We start from the raw sequence: 21,078 nt of genomic DNA, 5'->3' as shown, positions 1-21,078 counted from the left end.
GTGGTTCTGCCCATGGGTTTCTTCTCTATAGGTACAGTGCCAGGGGTTGTAGCCACCCTGTGTGTTACTGGCCAGGTAAGCAGGTGAGAATTATGGGGTGGGTGTAAACTAATGCAGCCAACTCATTACTGTGAGCTGCATTATCTAAGATTTTTGATCATTTTCACGGAAGGTAGGGAACTAGAAAAATAAAGCTGGTGCCTTAGGACGCCAGTATGGCTTAACATACATGGGATCCCCTGCACTCACCATTCTTTGCAATGCATTTACATTGCAGTGCACCACAATGCACAATACCACACTACTATGTGTTGCAATGCACTGCTAATAACATCGCAGGAATAATTTTTATTTCCTTAAGGTGTAATAAGGCAACCTATGTCAACACACAACGTAACACACTTTAACCTCACTACTATGGACCTGGCTGCTGTAAATGAGCCATACAAGTTTATTTCCAGTTAATTTTTTTTTTTAATATTTTTTTAATTTGGGAAGCACAGTTTAGGGATGAATTTCACCTTTATCCAGACTATAGACATTAAACTGTTAATACAGTATATTTTTAACTAGATGTAATAGAGCTTTAAAACAATCAATGACCTCTCTAGCTGTTTGTAATGTGCAGCAATTCATCCTCAAAGATTAGAACAAAATATGTTTCAGTTGTTGTGTGTTTACATTAGAGAGCTGCCAAGATTCTGTCCCATAGAAAGTAATCTTAAAGAACCGAGCTTTCAATGGCTCTGATATGAGCTTTGAATATGAATTTCTCCACACTGCATATGGCTACAAAGGTGAGCGAGGGTTTAAACATTAGATTTCATAGTTTGTTTAAACCTCAAATGTTGCAGTTTTTGTTGCTTGGATATTCTGAACATTCCCGATCTTTCTAATTAGCTGTGATGAGCTAATGATTCTATTACATCATCATTCAAATTCTGTAACTAACAAAATGCCAACATTCAAAAATTTGTTAGGGAAGATCTTTGGACTGGGAGGGAGAACGAATGTCAGCTTTTGCTGTGACCTGAAAGAGATCACTATGGTTTATCATTATGATCACATGATCCAATTGTAGGTGCCATGGTGATCACATGATCCAATCTTAGGTGTTGTGGTGATCACATGCTCCAATCAGAACAATTTTAGTCCAGGGGAGGAGCCTGTGCAGGAATGAAGGGAAGTCTTGGTGCAGGAACAGTGAAGGGGCAGAGACGGCTTTAAAAAAACCCATCAGAATATTTCCCTGTCTCTGCTACCACCAAATCTGAACAAACAATATTTTGGCCGGAGTTGCGCTGTGATATTCAGGGCATTGGATGCAGTTTAATGGTTTTGTTATAGTGAAAGATTAATCTCTGAGTTCCTGCAGCTTAAAAGTTCTGTATTGTGACCACAGAGATTTACTTTTATTATGGGAATTGCAAAACTTTCACTTTGTCATTTCCTGGAAACTAGCAGTGATTTCAGCCCTGGGTGGGGGGTTGGAGGCAGATTGGCAAGGGAGGGGGGCAGTTTGTTTTTTCTATAAAATAGAATTGCAGAATTCAACATGCAACCATCCTCATGCGATTGTTTCATTCAATCCCTCTGTCATTCTGCATCAGTTTTTCTTCTACATGTATGCTAAGTGCATATTTATGAAGTGGTGAAAGTGGCATTCACCCCAACCATTCACTAAATTTCTTCCAGGTGCATTTTTAGAATAGAACCAACATAAAAACCTCCACTGGTGGCAAGGGCATTGCATTTCTGGCAGGTTCAAGGTATTTTCTAAAAAAAAGTTTATAGCCTGAAAACAAAAGAAAACTAATGGGTTCACCACACCAAAGATCTGGTGAGCTCCTGAATTAGTTCTTTGTGTTTATTGGCTCTAAAAGGGAACCTGTGATAAAGCAAAAATATCTGTGTGACTGATGAGCAGCTATTCCCTGATTGGCTGATGGCTCAGTGGCTAAGTTCAGATATACTGAATTGGGCTGCTTCTGTCATCCCCCAAGCACACACACACTCCCTTTAATTCTAGATGAGGCCCTCACTGTACAGAACAATGTGCAGAGCAATGGCTGGGAACACTCAGATCCCATTCACGTCTTTGAGTTCTTTTTCTGTCACTTGTCACCATCGCATAGGAATGTTCAGCAGCTGCTGGTAATTCAGAGGGGACGTCACCGTGGTGTAACCCTCCATGGCAGCTGTCATGTCTTGGGTCTCTACTGCAGAGTCACAGGGGCTGCAGCTCATCGAATTATCAGCTCTATGGGGTCAGAGATCAAACTGCAGCCTGAGTCAGAGTGGGGGGCAGATGGCTTAAACAGAACTCCAGACAGAAATACCAGGGTAAAAGACAAAATAACCAAATCCGCTTTGGTCGCAGGCTTCTTGCCAGAGACCTGCAGTACTTCTATTCTGCCACTAGATGTCCTCAGCCTGATGGCAAACATCATTCAATTACCTTTCTTGTGAGCCCAGGTTGGCCTTGGATAATAAAAGGAGATGCAGCACAATAAGCATCTCTCTATCTCCTTGAAACTCTGTTTTCCTCTCTAATCAGCATGTTTTTTTCAGCACTTGGTGTGGCTTCTTGTACTGCTTCTCCCCCCCGCCCCCCGCCCTATTCTCCAGTCCTGCAGTATAGGGACTGCAAGAAGCTGACTAACTATGTAACTATCTAGCTTCACTCTGATTAGTTACATTGTTTGCAGCCCTTGTGGACTTCAGGACACCTCTTAAGAGATGGATGGGTGTGTTCTGTAGTCCTGACATCCTAGGCTGACAACACTGCACCTCTATAGACACCCTGCACCCCTGAAAGGTCTGGGAGGTAGGGGTACAGGTTGATCCCTGGAATATGGAGTGTGGTGTCACATCTAACAGTGTGGGGGCGCTCTCTTCTCTGCAGTCTCACCTGTGATCAGGATGAGCGTGCTCAGTGGGGGCTGAGAATAGTCTGCACACTTACTGTGGGTGGACAGCTGCGGGCTGGTACAGAAATACATTTCAGGGCCTGACATTTGCTTGGAAGGTCCGCCGCTACCGCCCACTCCCCGACTCCATTTTGGGGATTCGGACCCGGTGACATTTGAAGAATGACTGATCATCGGCTAAATATAGAGATCTCTACTTCTCAATGGATGGAAAGGGGGAAGTACAATTTTTTTTTTTTTTTTTAATTATTCTGCATGCTGAATGATTCTGTAGAAGATTTAAGTCAATAATTTACTCCCCTTAGTGGACCTTAAAGGCTCCACTGTCCACAAGGTAGCGGTGCATTTTCTTTGCCCCCCCCCCCCCCCCCAGAACAAAATGGTGTGCTCATTCATTCATTGACACTGTCACTGGAAACATTCACAATCGCCATTGCTGTAAAATTCACTTAATAAAATATGTTTATTGGTGGCTTTCTGATTTGTAAGAGGGAGATTCAATGTATGGCAGCACACAATGGATCATTTCGGGTTTTCATCCAAGATTTGTTAAATGAATGGAAAATTCTTCAGGGAATTAGAGGAGCTTTGCAGTCAGTTAACGTTTCACTGGAAAGTCTCAGCCAATCAGGATGGATTTTGGAAATTAAGATGATAAAGCTCGTAGAGAATTCACTTGACTTTGCTGGATAAGTGTTTTACCTACCCTGCCCTCTGCAGGGAGCAAAATCTGCAAGTGCCATGCTTTGTTGGTATACTTGCTGCACCTTTTCTTAAGTGGACCTAAACTTGAAAAGTTCAGATTTGCTATGTTCTGCCATCTGGCAATGTTTCCTGTGCCTTGGCACTACCCTGCTTTTTTGTCCTGGCAGTGCCCCCTGCCTTTGCATTCTCTTCCTGGAGCCTCCATAGCTATCTATATGGTCAATGTTGGATCATCCAGGACATTGCTGCTGATGACTGATCTCAAAGACTTTTGTGGGGTCACTAATGTCATCCTTGCTGGAGAGTAAGCTGCACATACAAATGTATAATGCTAGGATCTCCCTGCTTCTTTAATATTTCGGGGGATCTGTTCTTACTCCAACTTCTTCCTGAGTCTTCATTGCCTTCCTCCCCACCAACTTCAATCATCAGGGACACAGGACTCACTTTGAGGAACCCGAACCTCAAGTGTCTGGTCCTTTGCCTTCTGCTGGCCTCCTTGGATCTCTGCACCTTAGCATGTTCTGTGCTTTCTCCATTTTTGAGAAACCACCAAGGTTGAACCTTCCCTCGTTATCAATCAGATATCGGTTTAGGGTGGACTGACCCTGGAGGATCGCATGACTTGTTGTGGTTACTCATCAGGACCAGACCTAAAGAACTCCCACATGGTTGACTCGGTATTCAGGACCTCCATTTGCGAATACATTTTTGGCCATTGGATGGGCAATGTGGAGGACTTTCCTATAGTAGCAAAATAATTTTTTGTCTGAAAGTGATAAGATTTTTGAGAATTCTGTATGGAACTTCTAAAAAGCTAACAATTAGAATCCCATCCTGTCACCATTTTTTTAAAAGAGGAACTATGGGGGTTTGGGGCTCTCAGAAGATTCCCCTTATAGCCGTCACCGCGGTTTTATCAGACAGGAAGTAAAGGCAAGGCTGGAACCTGATTAATTGTTTTCTTGCTGTCTGTGTCCCCAGTCAAGATTATCCTTCCCCGTACCTCTTGTCTGGTAACACTGTTGTCACCAATATATTAAGGTCAGGATCACAGCACATGAAAACCAGTTACCAATATGATCTATAAAGCTCTGCACAAGCTTTGCTTTACCGGCTGATCCCTACACTGGTGATATTGGTGCCATGCCCCTCTCTCCCTCCATCCTGGGCATCCAAGCTATGATTGGGTGAATACCTGGAGGTCCATGCATCCATCCCTGCACCGTCCCAATCTTTATTGGAGCAGAGCATGATGGGGACTCTTCTGATGCAGTATTTCAATGGTTACATAGACATTATTATCAATTCCTTTATTCTGTGTTTGCAGCATGTTATAGCTCTGGTCCAGCTTTTTTATTGTAACAGGGGACTCTGCACACGTCAATTTTCTTTGTTCGGCCTTTGAAAATTCTCTGTAGGTGTAGAAAAATACTGCTGGAAATTCAGCGTCCATGAGACTTCATTTGCAATAAACTGAAATGTTTAACCCTGAAATCAGCCCTCCCAGCCATCTCCTGTGAGCTCCAAAACCCATTCCCTCCATATGGCATGGTCACTTGGTGGGTAGCATGTTCACTTTGCAGCGCTCTTGGCAAAGTCCCTTCCGCATGGAACATTCTGTTATCTGTATCCCAAAAAAATGCTGACATTTTTTCAACCCTCCCTTCTCTCCAAACTTGTTGGGCCAATGATTGTAAGCTCTTCTCAATGACCGTTGGTGGCATGACTATGAACTCTAGCGGGGTGTTTTGTAGTCCTGTTCCAGATACCCTTTTAGATACATTTCCAGTCCTACACTCACAACACTATTCTACCTACAGTGTAATACTGGCAGGATCACCAGGTGATATTAAAGGAGTAATAGGCTGGAAAAAAACTAATGCAGCCGTCACATTTAGAACCTAATAAGCTGCAATCATTGACATTTTTAGGTTTTAGGCTTGGATGCATTTATTTCAGTTTTCCCTAAACCGCTGATAATGAATCAAATCCTGAGTGTCACCACCAGGCGTTGTGTGAATGGGCCCCCGGGGACACAGCAGTGGGTGATCACCTTTTGTCATGATCACTCTCCCACCCCGGTCTGGATGCACGATCCTCCGTTTTTGTCACTTGCAGCCTCCTTGCTGTACAGAGCTCCCGGATCTGTAGCCTTGTAACCAAATCCAGATGTAAAAATAAAACTGCTGAGACTCAACCTGATCCTGACATCCGAGAAGTGGAATCTATAAGGGCCAAGATGGAGCACTCACTTGGCCAGCGGAGGGGAAAGTGGAATTTAATGCAACGTCCTTTTAAAGGACAGCTATGGCCGTGCTGAAAAGCGTGGATACTAAATTACCGTTTGGGGTATGCTGGTTCTTGTATTTGCACTGGGTTGATAAAGGGGGAAAAAAACAAAAAAGTGCTTTAACAAAAGTTGTGGTTTAGTTTGTAATGTACTTGGCCTGTGAGATTTCTGCAATTTCTAAAGATATGAAACAGCCACAATCTTGTAGCCAGAGAAAGAGCAGCATGGTAATGCCCTGGGCTATTCATTTCCAGCACTGGTGCCTGCAGGGACAGAACCTTCTGGTGCCAAAAGCAGTTATTAGAAATGTCTGTGCCCAACCTCTCTCCCTGGCATCTAATCAGCGTGGGCATATTGGTTGTTTCTACTATAGTGACTTTAATGAGGAACAATGATGCCTTTACTGAATCCTTGTTGAAATGTGGCCTAAATTTTGCCTTTTGGCACCAAAATTTCTTGGGGGGGATAAAAGGGGGAGGGTTCTACCATTCTCAAAATCTTCCAAAGTTGCATTGCAAGGTCTTTGCTGTCAGGAATCTATCTTGGAATGGCATGATGTGAAATAAATGGTCATTGTGACAGTATGTCGGCAATACATGGGCAGTCGTTACAAATAATTTGTACCAAGACAGGAGGAAATAGGGGGGCAAAATTGTGTCCAGTATAAAAGGATCATCTCCTACCCTCAGAGGCCGTGAAGCCTATCGGTCTTTTATATACCACCTCAATGCCACCATTTCTATTGAATGCCATGTATTTGCCAAAATGGTTAATTTTTTTGTAAAAATGTCCCCAACCTTTCCCAATACCAAAGGCAATGAGAGGGCAAGAATGAGTCCAGGATAACTAAAAGGAGCATCTCCAACCCCCCTATTGGCCACGTGAATGCCATTGGACCTTTTTATATACCATTTCAATTTTACCTTTTCTGTTGATTCTAATGTATTTGCCAATTTTTGCAGAAATTTTGGTAAAGCAAAAATTCCCACTTTCACTTCAGATTTGTTTTTCTTTTGAAAAATTGTCCTGTTTTCAGTTCCAAAAATAACTGTTTGACAAAGTCAGAAATTTGAGGATGTCCTATGCACACTTCATAGATCTCGTCCTCTCACCAGAATCTGACCTCAAACATCTCCTGGTGGAGAATGTACTGGTCCATATATTGTAACGGCTGTAATTGATGTTTGGGGGATGTCAGATTCTCTGTTTTCTAAATGGAGCCCAAGGAGTCTAGGTAACCCCCTTAATTCTTATCATGTGACTAAAATGTATTCATTTTTTGACAAATAGGGTAGAGGAAACAGTGGAGTAGATAATAAAGAGAATTGGATAGCTCTGACACCACCTGGGCTGCAAAAGTGTTGTGTGGTGTGAGCCAACAACAGGACCTCATTTCCAGGAGCTCATTTTTGGCACAACTGAAATTTTTGGTCTTTAAATCATTTTTACAAATGTACTGGTTTCTTTTTCTCCTTAGGTGTCATTACGTCTTCCGTCTTTTGGGTCGGCACTTTGGGCGCCACCATTTTCTCCTCCTCTTCTGTCTTTTTCTTCCTACGTTGCCTGACCCAGGCGCGAGATCAGGTGACATAGGTGGGGAAAAAAAACTAATCTCACTGCGCATTTGTTCGATTGGCAATTTTTTTTCCTTTTTGACAAAAAGGCTCCTTCTGCGCATGCCTGGGATGATCAGGCATGCACAGAAGGAGCAACCAAGAGCCTCTTGGGTAAGCGTGACATAGGTATCCCGGGAGGCTCTGCACTCCCATTCATCAGGGGGCGGTGATGCACCTTTTGTTTTTTAAGCGTGTTGCACAAAAAAAAAAAAAAAAAAAAAAAATTTTTTTTTTCTCTACAAAAAAGGGTTGTCTTTATGTAAAGTGAAATTTCAGAGTTTAGGTACGCTTTAAGTTTGTTTGATAGCATCCCATTCTTTCCATATTTCAGTGACCTTATTATGCGGTGTTCTCTCTGTAATCTGTTGCAGATGAAATGCTCGGCTTGTTTACTGCAGGGCTTATTTTATGTAAATGTATCCACCTCCAAACGGTTTAAAAATAAAACCAAAGATGTATTCTAGATGCGCGTTTTGTGCCGACGTGTAACCCTAGTTCATTGTTGATCCGTTTGATGCTTCTTGTGTAGGCACTGCCTGCAGTTCATAAAAGAACAAACCACTGAAATACCTATTTTACGTGCTATAAGATCTCTTACCCTGCTTTGCTAGTCTTGTAATCATGGCCTTCTTTTCATACACTGATTCCTGACCTTCAGCAGGATCGAGTAGTGCAGATTGGTCCAGGACTCGCCCCCAAAAGCCTAAAATTTGGACGTTAATGGAGTAGCTACTAGTTTATAATGTAATTCCTATGCTCCCTTCTAGTTCACTGTAGGATTGGCAACGGTGTTCAAAGTAACAGATCTCCAACTAGCTCAGAGTGTTGCCCCTCCAATGTCCAACTGGCATGCTGCAATGGAAAGATAATGGGCTGAAATACACAGAATTAGGTACATACAACATTTCTTTTATTTAAAGTCTATCTCTGAACTGAATTGTAACTCCTGCCATCACTTGCCCTATATTTTTTGCTTTTTCCCTACCTCCTGATGCAAGATTTTCTTGCCTTAATCTACTGTCCAGGTCCCCGATGGGAACAGCTCTTTTTAGGGTATTGTCAACTTTAAGTTCCTTTTCTCCAAAAACAGGTAATCCATTTATCCTCTTGCAAACCTTAATAGTACTTTCAGGGCTGCTTTGGTGCTTGACTGTCATCATGGGTAGGACAAATCTTTTTAAACCCCCAGGATACACTGAAGTAGGCTGCAACAATGAAATATTTTCTTTAGACTGGGGTACAGTTGGGACCCTATGGAAGTCTACAATGCCCAGTCCTTGGCCAGTTGAGGCATTTACTCCAGCGCCTATTGCAACAAAGATTGGCCTTTGGTCTGCTTTGTCTACAGAGCTAACTATGAAGTAAGTGTACAGACAAGATGCTTTCATGTTTCCTGGACCATAGAGAGCTATGTGACCCCTACATCTCCCCCTTCTACTTGTTTTTACTGTATCCAGCAATTATTGCACAAGTGTCTTGGTTGGACCCTTAGAGAGGAGGTATCCAAACCATTTTGGACAGAGCACTTTTTTTTTTTTTTTTTAACCCTAAAGCAGTTATGAAGGTTCCTAATGGCCCCTTTTATTGGGGCTTTTAATAACTGGATGAAGTATATCCTAATCCCAGCGCAGGACTTCTCAACCCACGCATTTGAGCAGCAAAGCATCTTGGACAATTATTTAAATGAAAGTCCTGCATGCGTTTGTCCAAACAGCCTTACTATAGAATGCAGCCGATGCTTACAGGGATGATCCCTTTTATCCATTCTCCATGGAAACAATCTATTTATAGCGTATGATTGGTTTCTAACAGAAAACAGGCATGGTGACTGTAAACTCAGAAAGATATTGGTGTTCTGCGGCCTGACAAGTAATACGCGACAGCTGCATGGGCTGGGTAATGTTTCCGAACAGACTGAATAAAATACGGACTTTGTCTGAGATCCTGAGGACATGTGTATAAACAGAGAGGGACCTATTATCTCCCTCCATGGTCATATTAAATCAGAAATAGTTGTGTGGAGCTCATGTCATTGTATCGCCCATGTACCACCTGGATATTTACCGAGCTGGTGACACATTGCAATCTGTACAGAGTTGGTGCAGTCAGTTTGCCGATATATGAACAACCCCCAAAGTCAGGAGGGATTTGATGAGCTCCTGGATAAGTCCTTTCACATAGCCACTATGGTCCCTTTGACCATATCCAAGACCTCACCTAATTTTAGCACAAATTGATTTTTCCTTGAAATTAGACAATACAGTCTTGGTTGGTGAGTTGCTTAGGTTAAATTTTGCTTGAAACTTTCAGCACAAGAACAGGTCCGGGATACTTTGAAAAGAGCTTCAGTGATCCTCCAGAGCCATTAATTATTTCTGTGTATTATGGCACTGATACATCCTGCAGCAGTGTTCTCCCTAGCCCCCTTTAGCTGGGTGCACGACTCGGCATTTTTCAGTAACCACCCGTATGTTTTTAAGTGGTTACTGAAGATTTGAGTCACAGTACAGGGGCTGCCACCCCCCTACAATTTCTTCCTACCCAGCCTAAAAAGTTTCCGGGTTAAAAACTCAAAAAGTGTTGCCCAAAGGATCTTGCAATCTGATGGCCCTATTACAGTTAGTCTGATGGCTCTAACATTGTAACTTCCAACCTTTGGAGATAGGGAAGGGGAACAATTTTAGCCTTGGTCATATCCCTTTTTGTGGATCGCAAAAAATGATTGGTGGAACCAGTTTTTCACACTTCCTTTTTTATATTGGTTTTTCAAAATAACAAATTAAATAATTTAGAGGCTGGGTGAGGGTTTAGTGCAAAACAACGATCTGTAAAACTTTGTGGAGGTGTGTATATATAAAAACAAAAAGGGATAGTCCCTCCAAAATGGGGACAGATTAGGTTTTGTGTGAACAAATTTGCTCTGTGCAGATGTGCTGGCCAAGATTTGAAGTTGGAATCCATAGGATTTGCCCATGTAATTCAGGCGATTCTGCAATCAACCTGGTGGGAACTTGTACTATTGCAATATTGGGGCTGACACATGAAATCTGGAGGGGTTTGGTAGCTTTTTGGCTATAACCTGGGTAGTTTAATCCCCATTGGGTGCTTACTGATGCTATGCTGTTATCCTAATCGAAGATTGACCATTGGACAGATGTTTAGCTACTTTATTGACATGTTTGGATTTCTTCGGCACCTTTTGCAGATTTTCAGCTTCTTCAGGAAGACAGAAATATTACAAAGTGTGTATAAGAGACAGGAAAATGATACATGTTGAGTTTGCTGAATGTACTGAAAATATTGAATCATGGTTTTATTATGTACATGACCATGATGTTTATATGACAGTTGATTATTATGTGCCTTTTAATGTCAATTACAAACTAGACTGCTAGTGAAGGGACTATCCGATCTCTCATATCTAAACACAATCTGGGATGTTCTCCTTTAAATTTCACTTGCCAAGCTCCTGATGCCTCCCTGGAGTGAATCCTCCCTGTAAAGCGATGTACACACACTGTAATTTTGGAAAAGTTGAGTCATCTGTAGCTACACAGGAGATCTGTGATGTCAGGGTGCTGCCTCCATAACTGAGGTTGAACATCTGGTTTTGCAATGAGGTGGAATGACAAAACAGTGGGAAGGAGATGGATTTGTTTTTGGTGCCGTCGTCACTGTTGGCTTCCTTTTGTTAGAAAACATAGTTTATTATTCAATGTCCTGTGTTGTCTTGCTGCACAAAGACTTTCCCCTTTGACATACAGAAATCTCAATTTAGGAAATTGGGGAACTAAAGCAAACTTAATATGTATCTATTACAGACCTAAGCCATGCACATAAAGATGAAAAGCCTGAATATTCTAGTTTAGACCTAATGGCAGGAAGGATGGAAGAGGTCATATAAGGACTTGTGTGCATGATAATAATTTTTTCCAGTTGCAGTGTACACGTTCACACCCTTTCTATGCATTCTAAGGGGTTTGTATATTCTCTCCATATTTTCTTGAGATTCCTCTGGGCTCTCTGGTTTCATCCCACGTGCCAAAAACATAATTGTAGGTAATTGCAATTTACCAAAGATTGGCTGCAGGCTATATTTTTTTATTTTTATTAGTGTTTTGCACAATCCGGATTGGGCAAACAAGTGAGGAACATTGAATACTTGTTGATTGGATATTTAATACGAAATTTATTGTTGAAAGCAAACTGCATAGAAGCCCTGTCTATGGGCAGGGTATAGGGAGAAGAGATTCTGCAGCCAAAGAAAGTAAGTCACAAATACAATCACACCTCCAGCAAGGCTCTGGATAGTGGCAGTCATAGAAGCATGAAATACAGTAGCAAAAAAAACCCCGTATGAACTGCAATGTAAACAGACTAGGGCAGAATTTATTTATTTGTTTTTAATAACTATTAGTACTTTGAAAGCTGCTATTACAGGTTGATTATCAAACAAGTGAGGAACATCAAATAAGTGTAGTCGATTGGAAATAATTATTTTGTATGTTCATTAATCTACAGGAGAAAATTGCATAGTATATAACTAGCAGAATTTCTATGGGCAGGATAAAGGGAGATAAGATTCTGCAGCCAAGAAAGTAAATCACAAATACAACCACACCTTAAGCAAGGCTCTGGATAGTGACAGTCATACAAACTGATACAAGCATGAGATACAGTAGCAAAAAAAAAAAAAAACTGTATGATCTGCAATGTAAACAGACTTGGGCAGAATGTATTTTTTTTTTCTTTCTTTTCCCATCAGTATGACTCGCTGGCAGCTGATCCCTCCTGAGTTATCTATCATCACCCAAGGGTGTGTTTTAATTATTCACTGAGATTCATTTCCCTTCACCCCGTGTCACTGGGCGTACACGGCTTACCTGTCATATTTACATTGCAGGGATGGATTCCTTATATTCCTGTGAATTTGTGTGCAGTGTTACATAATCAAGTTCTCTGTCTGGAAGCAAGGGCGAGGCTACAACAAGTGAAGTGGGGCACTTTGGGCCAGATACTCTAAATATCCATAACTGGAAACTTTTTAACTTTCCCAGGGTGGGCTGGCATTTCAAAAAAATCTTGGGATTAATGTACAATTTTTTACATTTTAAATGGGGTGGGAGTTTCAACAAAATATTTTCTTTTTTTTTCTGTCCTTTTCCTGGTGGCACCTATTTCTTCTTTGGGGTCACACATTAAATATATCTCCAGTGGGTTCATAGACAGAAATAACTTCTTCCCACTTCATTGAAAATTGGGTTTAATCCACATTCTATGTCCTGCCAGTCCAGAAATTCTTGTTTCCTCAAGTATGCCCTGATTCTCTTGGTATTGTTGACTTGCTGAATCTTGTAATGAAGATGAACTCTCCTATGCTTTGAAATTGTGTTGGCTAAATCTGTAAGTTGGTTCGGTTCCACGTGTTGTGTTAAATAATTGAGGTTCTCGGAAACTGGGACTGCTCTGCGAGATGAAGTGCAGGAGAGAACGAGCTGTGCACACGCTGACAACTAAAACAACACCTGTAAATACATCGGAGTGGGGGGTGGCTTGGTTTTCACCCAAACACTAACCATGGGCCTATAAATGAAAATGAGTACCGACTCCCTATTGCTGGCCATACATAGATTTAGACATTAGATCAAGCAGTCTATTCAGTTGTGTTATCAAATCAACTATGGATTGATTCTTTGTTTCTAAATTTTGATCAACCAAAAGAAATCAAAATTGCATAATTGGACAAATTACAAAATTTTGCCAACTACACAATAATTGCGTCCAACTCCACAGCCCTGATAGAACAAGAAAGTATCGAACATAGTATGTCTAGCTTAGAACTGGAAGTTTGGTATTGTCAAGCTCTCCGGTGGAAAATAAGGGGGATTAAAATAAAACTAATGCAGCCACTACACCTATGGATTGGTGAGCTGCAGTGCGACAGTTTCCGTTATGGGATTTTATAAGCTTTAATGTCTGCAGACACCTTTAGTCCATCCTCCCTTTCATTCCCTCTTGGCTTCATAATTCCTTCCTGGACATTTCAAATGTGAGAACTCATTTGAAGTACAACAGCCGTTGAAGTACTGATAAGCGATGAGTGGTTACAAGTCTCCACTCTGTTGCAGTCATCACCAAGCTGATAACACTGTACATGGAGACTGGAATAAAGCTCTGCAAATTCTGTTCTGCTTTGTCTTCCTCCTATTCTGCTCCACTTGAAAATTTGCTGCACAGTTTTTTTTTTTCAAGATCATAAACCCATACACACAATAAATATAAAAAACAAACAAAAATCCTTTCTTTAGACCTCTGAAGCTTGTTTATTCAAAAGTTTATAACTATACAGTGTAATCGAGTATGAAAAAAATCATTCCTAATCCGCCGGTCAATCTGACGTGCAATAAATTTATAAATGGGTGGTTTTATAATCCAGCTAAATGTTGTACATTTAGAAACACAACCAGCTTTTTTTTTTTTTTATTTTATTTTTTTATTTTGAGGTTTTCTGAATGTGGATGACTCCTCTGGGGTGGCGACAAATGTAGACTGCTCCTCTGGGGTGGGAACCGATGAGAATAGTTGTGTTATTCCTGTGACCTGAAATGTAGAAACCCAACCAGCCCTTTTTTTAATTTAGGTTTTCCAGAATATAGACTCCTCTGGGATGGGAACAGAATGTACACTACTCCTTTGAGGTGGGGACAGGTTGGAGTATCCTCTGGGGGGGGGGGGAACTACTTCCTGAGGGAGCTGATTCCACATTTTCACAGACCTTACGTGTCTCCAGTAACATCACATTAAAGGTCAAATTGGGATAAAGGGTGAACCGATGGGTGGCTCTCAATGGGACATTGGCCTGTTTTTATTGCATGGTCACTTTAATCAATCAAAGTTGTCTGTATTTGTATAATGAGCACATACAATTATTTGGCTGAGTGGTAGGGTTGGGCTGCACCTGGTGTACCATTCCAGGATCATTTATTAAATAAAGATCATTCTGTTCTGTAGCATAAAGGACACTTTGCTTGCAGTTCTAATAGGTCTTCCATGTGATGAGCAGCATGAAAATGCAACTAAACATTGGGCTGCCCTTGTCTTTTTGATGTCTACTATTTTTTGTAATTTCGGTCTTTTTTTTTTTTTTTTTTTCTTTCAGGTGCTCCAGAAATTGGGCAAAGCAGATGAGACGAAAGATGAGCAGTTTGAACAATGTGTGCAAAACTTTAACAAACAGCTGGTGAGTGTTCACAAAACAAACTTGTTTCATACCTTCAAAAAACACTTATTTTGTTGGTTAAATGAGATTGGAGAAGAATATGCCATTGTTGGAGGACATTTTTATTGGTGCCGTCTTTATGGTGTGGAAGGTAAATATTTGTTTGTGATTACCTGGTAGGCTGTTCCAGCTACTGGTTTTTGCACATTTCAACGATTGTTTTTCTGCCATAATCCTCATCTCTGTTAAGGTCCACCTGGGAATTTTAGGTGTAATGTTCACCCTTGTATGTCCCAGCTTCTGGGATGATGAAACCCTAATATTGGGCACAGCAAGTGTGCAGACCCAGAAACTTAGCACAGGGATGCTGGGAGCCTCTCTTAATGGGCACAGTAGGTGTAAGAAATTGGAAAATGGACACAGTGATGGTAAAAGCCCTTCCTAATGGGCACAGCCTGTGTATAGACCTGGGAAATCAGCACAGGGATAGTGGGGACCCCTGATAACAAGCACAGTTGGTGTACAGACCCAAAAGGTCAGGGATAGGATGGTGAAAGCCCTTCATAATGTACATGGAGGGTGTAACAACAAAGGGACTTGTAAGGGATGACTGGGCACAGCAAGAGTGCAGAACCAGAAACTTGGCACAGGGCTGCTTAGAGCCCCTCATAGTAGGGCATAGTAGGTTTGGGAACCTGGGAAATAGACAGAATGATGGTAGAAGCCCCTCATAACAGGCACAACAGGTGGGCAGACCTGGAAAGGGATGGTGGAAACCCCTTATTTTTCCAGCAGGTGTACAGACCCAGGAACTCTGCACAGGTATATTGGGAATCTCCTATAATGAACATGCCAGGTGTGTAAACCAATAGTTTTTGCCATTTGTCCCCAGGAGATAGAAGGTGGCTATTTAGCTTTGTGTGGAATTGCAGACAGTGAATGCAGGCATGCAGCAAGGAAGCTGGTCGGAGATGTCAGGCTTGCAGCAGAGGGACTGCACATCAATCATGCAAGACATTTTGCCGCTTGTAAACCTTCACCCACTCTTTGCACCAGAGCATGAGAATAGTACTAAGACAATGTGCAGTAAATGTTTTTTTTTTTTTTTTTTAAGGAAGGTATATACAGCACCTTGCTGGCAACTCCATCCCAGCCAGGACCTTCCATTGCATACGAAAGCACAGCGACCTAGTGACCACCACACTGGGTTTAAAATAACATTTGTAAGGATTAGAGGTTATATTTAAACATTTTATTAGCACATTTATGAGGGGGTAAGGAAAACTATCATCCTCAGACCTGTATTGCCTTTGCCTGTATGGTGTGGGATGCAGGTGTCTCACACCTGGTCATTCTTTATATCTGCAGCTCCAGGGTAACAGTTTAGCACAAGGGTCATAGGACATAGGCTCCTGTAAACATATATTTTGGTGCCTTCTATGCTTGGTTTGCAAATGGCCCTGCAAATGATTAGACTTGGAATTAAATTAGAGCTTTGGATTTTGCAGAACTGGATTTTACTTGCAGTCATTTCTCAGGGATAAATCTTGAATACAAAGGATTGGCCCTGTAAATGGGAGCAGTTAGTAAAAATGTGTTTGAGCTTAGTCTCTGTGCTCAGGCTGAGCTCTAGTTGGCTGAGTATCTGGGGCACGGATCAGCCTCCAGCCACACGCTGCCTCCTGCTCCTTCTGCAGCGTTAAGAAATTCTCATCACATTTGTGTCCAGTGTAGGAGAAGAAATGGGCGCATTAACTGCCAGTCCCAATAGCCAAGCTCCTAACCACAACCCGGACTACTACAAAAATATTGCAGTTTTCTTGCTATGCAATGTACAAGGAAAGTAGACACTTGGTGTGTTTAAAGCAAACCTGTCACTGGAAACGTCTAGGTGTATGGCATTATTTGGGTATGTGCCACGTCCTGCAGACTCAAATGCATGCATACTATATTTCTGTCACATTCGCATTTGTGTATGTAAAATCTTTTTGATCTGTTAGATATACCAGTGAAGTTTTTTTTTTTTTTCTTTGTGGAAGTCCCTTGTTGGAAATCCAGTGTTGCCCTGTGAACTTTTTTGCATTTCTCTGCTGTAGCTGATCTTGGATCACAAAATGATTAGTCTTTGTATTGTAGCGAATTGCAGAGTGGGTGGGGTTTAGCAAATGGAAATTGGGCAGAGATAACACCACTTCAAAAAAAAAAAAAAAATTAGGTGTTGTCAGCACACAACAAGACTTTGGTGGAGATTGAGAGTCTTCAACCCCTTAGGCAAAATTCAGACCTGTGGCATGATCATGTGATTTGACATTGCTTCAGGCGGCTGTCACTTGCACCACAGCTGGTTCTCAAAGAACAATACCTATGTCTGCAGATTTGACAGGGTGTCAGTGAGCACACATTGGTTCTCTATGGGTCATACTTGTAGCGTCTTCCATGAGGCTGCAGTTCGGTGGCACTGGGAAGCTGGAACTACCCTGCACTACAAATTTGAAACATAGCTTTTTACCTAGGTTGGTATAAAACTTCAATTGAACAGTGAACAAAGAATCAGTACTATGATAATCTTGTCTGTCACCTTGCTTTCTTCTTTGGCCAACATGTTTCATGTAGGCACATTACTAATTGGCTACTTGTGCTGCTTTTCTATTACTAGTTTGGTTCTTCAGGTTTTTGGTGTCATGTACTCGGTATTTGTGCTTGGTATATGGTTCTTTGGGTGTTTGGTGTCACATACCCTGTCTGGTACTCAGTATTTGGTATACAGCGCTGCATAATATGTTAGCGCTATATGAATCCTAATTAATAATAATAAATTCTGGGTCTTTGGTGTCACATACCCTGTCTGGTATTCAGTATTTGGTAATCTGGATCTTTGGTGTCATGTCCTCGTTCTGGTACTTGGTATTTGTGCCCAGTATTTGGTTCTCTGGGTCTTTGGTGTCACATACCTGGTCTGGTACTCAGTAATGTTCTCAGTATTTGGTTATCTGGGCATTTTGTTCTCGGAGTCTGTCACATACGAAGTAATTGTGCTCCGTATTTGGTTCTCTTTGAGTCTTTGGTTTCACATACACAGTCTAGTACTCAGTATTTGTGCTCAATATTTAGTATTTTGGATCTTTTGATGTCATGTCCTCGGTCTCGCTGACTCCTCAGTCTCTGTTGTATATCCCCAGTGCTGGAATGTGCTTTGTCCTGCTCGGTCAGGACTCTCTGTGCAGGAAGTCGGTATGTGGCCTGTAGAAGTGAAAACATCCTTCAGGGGAGATCTATAGACGTGACTCAACCTCAGAAAACAGACAGATGCTGAGTGAGCAGTTCATCTGGTGCGCTCCTTCTGTAAATCTGATGAATATTGTGAAATAGAACTCCGCATGTCACCAATGCAGAATTATTACCAACAAAACAAAGACACAGCGAGCTTCTAACAGCTAAAAAAAGACAGAAAATCCAAAATACATTTTTTTTTATTTTTTTTTATTTTGTTGTTTTCAAACATTACAGCAACATAATATAGCACAGTCTAATACAATTCCAGTATTACTTCACAGCTAGATTCCATTGCATACAATAAAACAAATAAAATACAAGGAAAGAAAGAAAGTAAAAACAGAAACTCAAACTACAGGCCCAGAAATTCGTTACAAACATAAGTAGTGTAGAATCTTATCTTACAAAATACAATTTTATGTGCAGGATCTGGCCTTGATTAACAGCAAACAGAAAAAGTAATTTTAGGCACAATTCTGGGGAAGTTACAATACTAAGAACATTATTTTTTTTAGAATCCGTCATGGTTGTAATTACTACAAAGTACACAATGTTCATGGTGCTGTTTACTTTGATGCATGCAAGTAAATGGGGTCATTATTAGAAAGAATTGGATTAATTTAAGGTAGTGGGACCACAAGAAATAGGCAAGAAGGGCATCTTTTTGCAAAAAATTGACGTGGGCAAAGGAACCACCAATACCCCACCCTCAGACCAGGTAAAGTTGGGAATTATGTTGGAGAGGTTACTGGTAGGTGTAGGCAAAGGATGCACTGGATTATGAGTAATCCGTTAAATGGGCTTTAAATACTTGAAAAACATAAAACCATGAAATATCAAATTGCGGTTGATGACCTTTAACTGGGAAACAGGTTTTCAGATCCGTCTCTGATGGGTCAGTGTTGCTTTTGTAATTGGTTTGGATGAGTGGCCCCCTGTGCCACCCTATTACTTTGCTATTTGTGATATAAGCACACAATATCTAACACTAAACACATTCTTTAGATTGGATGTCCCCATTAATAAATGCATGTGGGCAATGTGCCTATTAAATGTAGTTACTAAATATTATGGGAAAAGTTTGAAGTCCAGGCACACACAGTCGCTGGTTCTTAAACCACTGGGTAGAGTAATGTGGCCAACAGTGCAAAATTACTTCATAACATATTTGTTCCCTGGTGGGACAGACAAGTCTCAGCTTTTCTCGATCTCTGGCTATTAAGTCCTTTTTTTTTACTCTGTAGGGTTTTGGCGCTGCCTTCACGTAACAAACACAACAACATCAAACTCTTGGAGATAGGCTTTAAAGTGGGCCACTCATCAAGTTTACAAATCAGGGTGAATACATTCCTAATATTTCAAAACATACAAGTGTATAGTTTCTGAAAAAATATCGTCCTCCTTTTTTTTTTTTTTTTTTTTTTTTTTTTTTTTTTTTTTTTTTAAGCAGCCATAGTTGAGTCCTGGAACTTTGCTCAGATGAAGTTGTCAGTTAGCTGAAGGAAGGAGTAAGCATTTTATATCTCCAGCATTTGTTTATATTTCCAACATTTGTGTCTATTGAGCAGTTTCCCTGGTTTTTGTGATCCATTGTGCTAGATCACTAAATAACAAAAATGCAAGGCAACTGGGAAATCTAATTTGTTGTTTGAGGAAAAAAAATCAAATGTCCGTACAGCCATTGTTTGAAAATCCATTCTGCTGGATAAGTAAACCAACAAGAATGACCAATGCAATTTTTTTTTTTTTTAAATGTAGAGGATGTAGCGGGTGCCTTCCACCTCCCCTCTTCAGAGAACAAATAAAGCTGTCTATACAGCACTCATTTGTTTTGCAATATCTAGAAACATTCCAATAATTGTGTCTGTACAAGGCTTTAGTGTGCAGGTAGCTTTTTTTGGGAACTTTCATGTTCCTCAGTGGCCTTGCATTCAGCTGCAGGCAGTTTAGGCCAGACAGCCAGTTGCTACTGTATGGTGAAATTCAATCCACCCCTCCACTGGTTTAGTAACTAAAATAACATGAATTTGTTGGTGTACTACCTGCCAAAGCAAGGGGTTACTCAGCCTAGCCTCGCACAATACTAGACAATCATCCAGTGACATGTGAGCAGTTTAACTCTTGATACTTTCTTGGTGTACATTCTACAACCTAGTGATTGGGAGACTCTTGGTAGGCGCTGACATTGTATCCGGTGCCACCTTTGAAGTTTTGTGAGTATGGCCTAATACTATGTAGAGTTGGCTTAAGTTAGGTGAGTTGCTGTGCCCGAGTCCCTGTACAAAGATCTGCAAGAAATCCAAAGCCACTCCCATTAACTCTGGTGTTTTGGCAACTTGATGATGGCAACATGAATATATAAAGTTAGTGATATTTGCAAAGATCATTATGATGAAAAAAGTGGCTGTTTTTTTCTTGGTGAAATGTCAGATTTAATTTACCCCTTAAATAGTAATACTCCTAATAAACGGAGTTTTGCTTTGGTTACTTGCGGTGTCTTGGAAGGATCTGTTTGTATGTTTGTGTTGTCCTTCCTTGTGTATTATCTGGAGTGAGTCATTATTGCTGAGATTCGGTTACATTCTTGGCCCCCAAGTATATTGGATTATCATCTGCAATGATAAAAAAAACAAACAAAAGACCAATGTCTCTGCCACTAATGAATTGCATGTAATGCCTTGACTCTGCGCCAGAGGAGGGGTTGACTAAGATGAATACAGAGAACCCCTTCCATTACCACTCCCCATTCCTTGATTGTGATGTTTGCTGGATGATATCTTGGCCCTGTAGTCTCCCTGGCCTTGGAGACCTGAGCTGAAGATAAGAAACATCTGTGCTGGATGAAATACAAACTGAACTTTTTCCTGTGTAATCATTAACCACTTACTTGACACACTCTGGGGTTCAGCTTAAAGCCCCATACACATGTGCAATATTAGTCATTGGAGGGCTCTCTGCTCGCTCTCCCTCTTCACTTGCATTACAATCGTTCGTCGTTCATTTTCCGTAGATCCGGCAGGATGGTCGTTCGAACGATGAACA

The 21,078-nt window shown here is 41.1% G+C and overlaps 1 protein-coding gene across 11 annotated transcripts in view; it reads left to right on the top strand.

Annotated features, from left to right (window-relative positions):
• BIN1 (bridging integrator 1) overlaps nucleotides 1-21,078 on the top strand; it is a 75,205-nt gene that overhangs the window by 11,750 nt on the left and 42,377 nt on the right. For all 11 annotated transcript variants that reach the window (XM_072417942.1, XM_072417943.1, XM_072417947.1 and 8 more), the window contains exon 2: nucleotides 14,704-14,784. In XM_072417942.1, coding sequence (XP_072274043.1) covers nucleotides 14,704-14,784 — 81 coding nt within the window. The remainder of the gene's footprint in view (nucleotides 1-14,703; nucleotides 14,785-21,078) is intronic.

Source organism: Pyxicephalus adspersus, chromosome 7 (assembly GCF_032062135.1).
Source record: "Pyxicephalus adspersus chromosome 7, UCB_Pads_2.0, whole genome shotgun sequence".
In the NCBI taxonomy this organism is placed as follows: Eukaryota; Metazoa; Chordata; class Amphibia; order Anura; family Pyxicephalidae; genus Pyxicephalus; species Pyxicephalus adspersus.
This window is presented reverse-complemented; position numbering and strand designations above follow the sequence as displayed.